At 35.4% G+C, this 9,655-nt stretch overlaps 1 protein-coding gene across 4 annotated transcripts in view; it reads right to left on the reverse strand.

Moving 5' to 3' along the window:
• LOC150093625 (uncharacterized) overlaps positions 1 to 7,098 on the reverse strand; it is a 112,637-nt gene extending 105,539 nt beyond the window's left edge. For all 4 annotated transcript variants that reach the window (XM_090412646.1, XM_090412645.1, XM_090412644.1 and 1 more), the window contains exon 1: positions 6,965 to 7,098. In XM_090412646.1, the coding sequence (XP_090268772.1) occupies positions 6,965 to 6,992 (28 nt within the window). In that variant the 5' untranslated portion in view covers positions 6,993 to 7,098. The remainder of the gene's footprint in view (positions 1 to 6,964) is intronic.
• Between the last annotated feature and the right edge of the window lie 2,557 nt (positions 7,099 to 9,655).

The following is a 9,655-nucleotide window of genomic DNA, read 5'->3' on the forward strand; positions in this document are numbered from 1 at the left end:
AGAATAAAAATGAGCCAACCCTATGAATTTGTAGGCTTGGCTCATTATTATTCAGGAACCCCAACGTAACAACTCAAATTCCAGATATCTGGTGTAGATGACACCTTATGTAGCTTAGTAACAGCTTAATTGCATACACTGAATCTTTGTAAGAAACTACTTTTGTAACTTTTATTTTCGAATATAGGAAGAATACAGCTCATCACTTTAAAAGCAGAAAATTAACTTCGTACAAGTAATCGTAGTAGCATGTGATAAGACTGTGGAAAAGAGCTAGTAATTATTTTCTTAGCCGAGGCATTATTAGTATTTAAAGAGTTTTTAATTACAGCCAAAGACGTTATGGCTATAGGCTAGTGTACTCTTTATAAATTGTGTGTTCTTCTGACCAATTTGTTTGTTTTGCAGGATTCCCTGGAGGAAATTCCCTTCAGCTTAAATAAATTTATATAAAGGTTCTTCACGTCTTAGACAGGAATCTAACCGACGTCCTTTCCAACCAAAGGACGTTGTCACCATTGATTCGGCAATATTTCTACGAATCAAAAGTAAAACCTAAGGTAAGCATCGTCCTTTACAGTAGATGTGCATGATCTCATACATTTAAAGAACGAAATCGAATGCATGCTGCATGTATTAACAGTTAAAAATATTATATTTAATTTGTTTAATAATGTTGAGCAAACTTGTTTCTTTTATTTCAACTCCTAGTAGCAGTTTACCTTGATAAGTTTAGTAAAAATAAATTCATTTTTCTTAAGACCCATAAGGAATCGAATTTCCAATTTTAATATTGCTCCTGGGAAATTAGGAAATTATTCGCATAACAAGCATACTTCCAGGAACCAATTAGGGACGTTTGTGAATAATGAGTGTATTATTATGTATGTATGTGCATATACGAATGCTTGATCAGCGTATATATTATTACAATTAAGAAGAGACAGAGGTCGTTCAATTTCGGAATTCTTTAAATCCCTATTTACATAGTATGCAATTTTTACTGTGGAATTTTTTATTTATTTATTTTTTTGAACAGATATTATAACAGGCTAGATCATTTCTGTGGATCTCGGGAGAAATCTTCAGTTCCTTCTGAAAATATCTCCACTTCCTAAATGATGTCCTGGATAATAGTAAAGGGGTCAATGGAAAGTCTCAGGCGCTTATAACTAATAAGTAGCAGTTGTGTGAATCCTGTTGATGGAGAGGACAACCCAATACCATCCACATTATAAGTCAAACTTTGGTAGCAGATATGCATAAGAAAACAGGTGAGAGAGATAAATAATAAAACACTGTCGCCAACCAAGAGAATACTAGCATAAAGTCAAAAGTAGACGTTACGAGAATGTTACAGTATACCATAAGCATGACGTTGATGCAACTAATATAACAATCCCCACATTGCAAAGAAACTGTCAACAAATGAAGTATGGGGGGATCTATCATTGGATTACACGAAGTCAAAAACATGGTTAACAAGATTTTTCAGGGAAAGAAAAGGGTAATTTAAAATAAATTTTTTCTAAAGATTTTCAGGGAAAGAAAAGGATAGGTTAAAAGAATTTTTTTTCGAACATATTTTGACTTCAAAAGCAGTTGCTATATAAGGCGAAACCAAGGCACTATTTCAAGAATTGTAGTTGACAAGCTATTAGTGGAATACTAGTGAATAAACGAAGAAATAATATAAAAAATAAATAAAATAATCAGTTTATTCAAGCGTTTGACAGGTTATACTTCTGAACTCCATAAAATGAAGTTTAAAAAAATGATATTGTTCCACGAATTCTGAAAATACTTCAGTGAATTTATGAAGCAAACGTAACACCTTCTGTGACAAGATTCTTGGTATTTTCATAGACATTTTTTTTTTCTTTTACGGACAGTCAACTTCCAGTTAATTTTATGGATAATCTGTAAATCAAAATGCTTTATTTGTTTATTTTAAGGATAATCTCAGTTAATTTTATGTTATATAAAAGTTAATTTTATGGATAATCTGTAAATCAAAATGCTTGACAATCCTAATCGGATTCCTTAGGGATGAAGGATGATTTTCATGGTGATATGATGAGAGTTGGTCTGAAAGATGAAATGAAAAGAAATAGCTATCAGTTTCGAACAAGAATGAAAGTACATAACTGACAGAATTATGATGATTAAATGAGTGAGTTGCATCAACAGATATTATTCTTATTTAGATTTTTATGACTACAGACAACCCATACAAAGAACGGGGATGATCATATGTATTAGCCAATTAAGGAATTCAGTGTAGAACAGAAAAAGATATTGGAATATGGAAACAAAAGTGGGGTGGAACATTGTGAGGAATTATGGCTAGGAATAAGAAACCAAACAAGATGAGAAGTAGACAACAGTTTAGTTCTGAAAGAACTTAAGAAATCCAACGGAAGAAGTCAGAAGACACTGAAAGATATCACAGTGTTCAATTGTTAAAACAACACTTTGGAAAAAGTAAAAATCTTTATTTTTTTTTTTAATCTATGTTCAGATGGGCATTTAATCAACTGCTATAGACTGACCTGCTATTGACTTTTTTTTTTCTTTTCAGCAGCGAGTTAGTCGATCTCAAACTAGAGCTGTTGGATTGACTTTCCTCTGGGTGCTGATGTTTTTACCTCACAAACATAAAACTGAACACATTTTGACTTCAGTTACATGTATATCGTGATATAAATATAAATTTCGATATTTCTTGGAGTTCACGTCGTTGCCGCCCTAGATGGGCATAAGTCTTTGGATGGAAGACATTAATTCCTTCATAACAAAGATAGGGCAATTTGGGATTTAGCCGACCAAATTGTATTCTTATTGGTTAAACCAAAATATAGAATGATGGTACAACATGACAAAATTTCATGCCAGCTGGGGCGTCGCCCGGTTCAACAAGGCCCCCGTTGTTTTTGCCAGGGAAAAAGGGTGAACAACGAAAAGTCAGCTACTGGAACAAATCTGAAAATAAACCCCAACTCAACATCACCAGAGTTAAAGATCGTTACTATCAACGTAAGAAGCCTGAATGGCAAAGAAATGGAGCTAGCTGAGGAATTAGATAAGTACCAGATCGAAATAATAGGGGTGACTGAAACAAAAAAGACCAAAACTGGTGAGATCTTTCTGAGCAATAAATACAAAATGTTATATTCAGGCAATGACAATCAAGGAAAAGAAGGAGTAGCCATAGTATTCAACACAAAATACGAGGTTAATCTTCTTGAATGGCAGTCAGTCTCAAGTAGAGTAATGTGGGCAAATATGAGAATGGGGAACTGGACAATGAGACTTATTTGTGCCTATGGTCCCACAGAAGGTTTTACTAAGGTAGAGGTGGAGGAATTTTTTGATGTTTTAGAAAAAGCAACTGACACAATGAAAAAGGAAAAGTTGGTCCTTGTTGGGGATCTAAATAGCAGAGTAGGAAATGATTGTGAGACATACAAAAATATTTTGAGAAAATTTGGAGAAAAGAGCAAAGCTAATAATAATGGCAAATACCTGTTGGATTTCTGCTCAGGACATGGACTGGTTATTACTAACACCATGTTCCAACATAAAAATGTGCACAAATTCACATGGGGAGAAGAGGCTAGGAATAAGAAAAATCTCACTGACTATGTTATTGTTGATAGTGATGTTTTCTCCCTGGTGCAGGACACCAGAGTGTACAGAGGATTTCAAATTGGAAGTGATCACTATTTAGTCTTGAGCAGGATAAAATTGAATTTCATATTGGAAAGAAGATATTGGAAAGAAGAACATGTAAGAAAGTTTTAAAGCGAATAAAAGTTGAGCAGCTCTCAGATGTGAACTGTAGGCTAAAATACACAAAGATTATTGAAGAAAAAATGAAAGAGTTTGAGAAGGGGAATCAAACCTTGGAGATTCAGTGGCAAACTCTGAAGAAAACATTGACTGATTCTGCCAGAGAGGCATGTGGTGAGGTTATCTGTAAGGATAAAAAAATCAGAACTCCCTGGTGGACACAGGAAGTTAAAGAGGCAGTGAAGGAAAAGAAGAAAGCATATCAAAAGTTCTTGTCAAATAAGTCAGCTTGTGCTCTTAGAGAATATAGAGACAAATGTAAGAATGCTAAACACTGTGTAAAACTAGCTAAACAAAAGTCATGGGAGGATTTTGGCAAGAATATAGAAAATAAATATCAAGAAGGTGGCAAAATATTCTGGAGGTTGTTGAAGAAGCTTAAGAATGGAGGAAAGAGTGCTGTAAAAGGAATTAGAGATGATAAAGGTGACATGAAAACGGGAGAAAAAGATATCCTTGAAGTATGGAGTAATTACTTTGAAAAACTGCTAAATGAAACAAGCAGTGATGACAGCACAGTGGTAAAAAACACTGACCAGGCATGCAGTCAGAAATACATATCCATACTAGAAGTAGAAAAAGCCATCAAAGGCTTGAAATGTGGAAAGGCAGCAGGAGTAGATGATATTCGACCAGAAATGCTGAAGTATGGTGGTATAAGAGTCTTACAGTGGCTGCACTGCATAGTTCAGAAAACCTGGACAGAGGGACGAATTCCCAATGACTGGAGTAGAGCCCTCATAGTACCCATATATAAAAAGGGAAATAAAACTGCATGTGAGAATTACAGAGGTATTTCCCTACTGAGTGTTCCTGGCAAGATCTATGCAAGTATACTTGAGAAATGGTTGAGAACAATTGTGGAAGAAAAGCTTGGTGAAGAACAAGCTGGATTCAGGTCAAATAGAGGCAGTCAGGATCAGATCTTCACTTTACGACAAATAGTCGAGAAAGCATGGGAATATAACAAAGATATGTATTTAAGTTTTATCGATCTGGAAAAGGCATATGACAAGGTGCCAAGAGAGAAACTATTCAATATGCTGCAGTTATATGGTTTCAATGGGGCATTATATCAAGCAATATTTAGTCTTTATTTGAGTTGTAAGTCAGCAGTTAGAATTGAAGGAAGTACAGGAAGATGGTTTAATGTTAAATCTGGTGGGAGACAAGATGTACATTATCCACTCTGTTATTCATTATCTATATGGATCACATTATGAAGGAAAGTGGTATTAAACATGATATCAAAATTGGAGATGTTAATGTCAGCTCTTTGCTTTATGCAGATGATGTTATACTTCTAAATAAATCTGCTACAAGTCTGCAAGATTCTCTGACTAAATTGAATAGCTGTTGTAATAGATATGGTATGAAGGTCAGCAATAAAAAGACAAAGACAATGAAAATAGGCAGAATCATTGAAAATGTCAACTGTGTTGTGAATGGAGAACCTGTGGAACAAGTAAAACATTTCAGCTATTTAGGCACGATTTTTACTGAAGATGGTAAATTAAATATAGAAATATACAACAGAATAAGCAAAGCTGGTATGGTGGGAAGTCAATTGAATAAATTTATGTGGAATAAGAGAGAAATTAGTCGGAACACTAAATTAGCTGTGTACAAGACAGTGTTCAAACCAGTTTTAACTTATGGATCTGAGAGCTGGGTCAGAAGTAAAGCACTTGACCAAAGACTAGAGACCACAGATATGAGTCCTGAGAAAGATTATAGGCATGAACAGATGGCATCAATGGCAATATCATTAAAAATGAGGTTATTAGGAAAGAACTTGACATTGTCAGCATCCAGGAATGTGTTAGCAGAGCTAATCTCAGGTGGTATGGTCACTTAAACAGAATGGGCGAGGAAAGATTAGCAAAACAAGTGTTCTCTGCCAGGTTGGCAGCAAAACGACCTAGAGGAAGACCAAGATATAGGTGGATTGATACTGTACAAAGTGCTTTAGATGATAGAAATATAAGATCTGATAATGTTGGAGTCTTGACAAGTAACAGACTGATTTGGAGAAAAATTGTAGATAGGAAATTAATAATGATGTAAATTTTTTCATGTAGTACTATCATATCCTGTACACCCCTTGAGGGTACATGGCAGGAATTTGATGATGATGATGATAACAAAGACAGAGGGGAAATGGCGACATAGGAGGTATATTTTTCAACCTGTCGGTGAGAAAACATTTTTTTTTCTTTAAAATATTCAAGGGATTGCCAAATTTGAATGATAATATAAAATTATGGCATCCATCCCTAAAAAAACACACACAAACACAAAACATGCGGGTGTTTTCAAGATATTATTCTGATTCCATGTATGTGGAGAAGAAGGAACCTCTTCTTAGTTAAGAATAATTCGATTAAGAAAAAGGAACATGACAATTCGAAAGCTGACGATTCTAATGAGAAATAGACTCGTCGAGGGAGGCCCTAAACATCATGTCAAGCACTATCCAACATTTGTGCAGTATCCATCATACTTTGCTTTTAACTCATTCACAGTCCTTGAAGGAATAACTCCAAACTTCTCGCTGACCTAGTCTGCAAAAAAGGTTTGACTGAAAAATAATATTTCTTTAGAGGTGCTGCTGTTTGATGGTAGAAAGGGGGGGGGGGGGCGACACAGAGTGCTATTGCATCCGTTAAAAACTCAAAAATAAAAGTTCAGGACGCTAAATACAAGATTATTCAAAAAAAAAAAAAATTAACAATCTCTTTTACAAAAAAATTCCATTAACGTTGGTTAATTATCAAAATAATTAGAACGCAAACATTTCATAACCATTGCCAGAAAGCCAACCGTCACTGAAAACCACGAGCTAGCAAGCCTCATTCAAACCAATTCCCAATATCAAAATTTTGCTTCGAATTTGAATCCTTTTCAGTCAGTCCTGACCATTTTAGCACGAATGCATCAAAAGATTATTACATTTCAATTTATTCATCCTTCAGGATCAATTTTACATTATTTTAATAAAAATTAAGTCAGAAAATAAGTTTGACAATTCATAACGTAATGCTTTCAAATGGACAAAATGGTTAAAAGAATAAGAAAGCTGTGCAGTAATAATAGAATGTGCACAAGTTACCGAAGCACTTAGTAGAATTCGGTTGCATTTTCGAAGGTAACTTTAATGTCGAAAACCGAGAATTGCTTCCGTCGTCAGCTAGCGATTAATCATACATTGAACAGCCATAACTTCCAAGTTGTGCTATCATTACGGTCATTATATAGATTTACCTGTGGCGACATCTGTTGTGCTGATGATTTACTTCTACAGTCACTGAGTTATACGTTTGGATATTCAATGAACAACTCTTCACTGTAAACTTCCTGCATGTGATGGAAATATTGCTCTTCCCGCTTAAACTTAAATGTAAAAGAGGAAGCAACAGTGATGAATGGTGAGTCACAAAGTTTGCGATATCTCTAAAAAATTTCACAGTTTTTAATACCTGCCACAATGTCAAAATTTTATATTCATCCAAGTAAAAAATTTAATGAAATAATATAAATGAATGCTCTGAAATAATTATATTAATGATAAAATCATCTAAATTAACAACAATACGAAATTATAAAAGTTAATATAAAATATTTGCATTGACACTAATAAAGGGAAGAGAGTATTCTCTTGAGAGAATACTCTCTTCACTGGGTATCATACTTCTTGGGGGGGGGGGGGGGAAGAAAGCGGATGGAAATTTTGTGGATAAGGAAAAAAAAAAAAAAAAACCTGGAATTTTATTCCAAGCCTGCATGCGTTCATATCGTATTCTGGATAGAAAAATTAAAATTATTTATAAATGCAAAACTACATATTTATTAAATTTTGTACATGCCAATTGAGGTGAGTGGGACACCAACTTAGATATTCACCCTTGCATACGTTCAGTGCTCTTACTCTCTTCAGACCAACTAATGGATGCAGAAGAAAAAGATAGGTCGAGAAAAAAAGTCTTTGACATTACCAGTTGGCAATGTAACAGAGCAATTTGGCACATAATAGAACAACTTGGTTCACGTTCATTTAGTAGACTTTATGAGTTGTTAGATGCATGTTTCTGCAGGTATTTCCCTATTCATACGTGAATAATCTGTGATAATTATAGTTGCGGAATACACACAGAACTCGATTATTGATTTTTCATATGATTTCAAAATATGGACATGTAATAATATATGTTACTGTTGACGATGAAAAAAATAAATAAAAATAAAACCTGAAAAATTCAAATGTTGAAATTACGTTTCCGTGTGTTAGACATATATCAGTGATAAATATTCAAGGTCTGCGGTGTTTATCCACTGAATAGCAATATCACGGATATTATCTTTTTGCATTTATTTCCGTTAAAGACTCCCCTAATTGTTTCCAGGCGTGATTCCTAAAAGTAAACACAATATGCTAATGCTTCACTTTTCGACGTGTAAGCATTGCATCACATTCGCGTTAATAGCCTGGGTATTGTTTCAAAATACATACACCTTTGACCCTTTGAAAAGATATACAGATGGCGCAGTGGGCCAAATTCTTTGTGACTTGTGACTTAAACTGGTGTGATGGAGATCCAAGCCCTTGGCTTTTACTCCCTTTGTCTTGTATGTGTGTCTCTTGAGGGAGGGGGGGAGTTGTTATTGAGCAAGTGCTCGCCCTATTCGGGCTGTATGGTTTGTGGTTAGCTTTGGAATAGCAGGATTGTTTTGGGGCGTTTGTGTTTCATTTTATCCTGTTCATTATAATCTGTCGCTGTCCTTATTAGTTGGTTTGGGTGGGTGGCTGCTTGTGTGAAGTAATTTGTGGCTGTTTTTTGGAGGTATTTGAGAATTGTCGGTATATTTGCTTCTCGATGGAGTTGTGTGTTTCGTATGAACCATGGGGCGTCAAATGACATTCTTAAACATTTGTTTTGTATTGTTTGGAGTTTTTTGATGTTGTAAGGTGCTGTGTGACTCCACGCGGGTGATCCGTATGTTATTATGGGTCTTATGATTGATTTGTAGATGAGTAGTTTGTTGTCTATGCTTAAGCAGCTGCGTCTGTTGGTTAGTGGGTATGTTTGGGCTATGACTGTGTTTGCTTTGGCGCATGTGTGTGCAATGTGGGTATTGAAGTGTAGTTTTTTGTCAAGTTGTATTCCTAGGTATTTCGTTGTTGTTACCCATGGGATTATTTTGTGGAATATGTGTACTGCGTTGTGGGGGGATTTTTTCCTCCTTGTGAACAGTATTGCTGCGCTTTTATCTCCGTTTACGTCGACCCTCCAGTTTTTGAACCAGAGTTCGAGTTCATTTGCTGCGGTTTGAAGTCGTTTTGTTATCAGTTTTGGGCATAGTGATCTGGTTAAAATGGCTGTGTCATCTGCGTAGTAGGCAGAAATCGTTGTTTTGTTCTGTGGGATATCAGCCATGTAGATGGCAAATAGTAGGGGGGAAAGTAGTGATCCTTGTGGAACTCCAGCTGTGACTTTGCGTTCAGTGGATATTATTCCTTGTATTTTCACTCGGAATTTTCTGTTTTTTAAGTATGAGCTGATCAGGAGGACTAGGTGTATTGGTACTTTTGCTGTTATTAGTTTATGTAGGAGACCGATGTGCCATACTTTGTCGAAAGCTTTGGCTATGTCGAGAAAAATGGCACCGGTTTGTTGTTTCCAATTGAAACCGTGTGTGATGTATTCTGTGATTCTTTGTACCTGTTGTACCGTGTTGTGCTGTGGTCTGAACCCGAATTGTTCGTCTGGGATGATGTTGTTTTTGGTGGCTGTTTCTTGTAGTC

Source organism: Typopeltis vanoorti, chromosome 23 (genome assembly GCF_054136105.1).
Source record: "Typopeltis vanoorti isolate ZY-2024b chromosome 23, IOZ_Tvanoo_1.0, whole genome shotgun sequence".
Taxonomy (NCBI): Eukaryota; Metazoa; Arthropoda; class Arachnida; order Uropygi; family Thelyphonidae; genus Typopeltis; species Typopeltis vanoorti.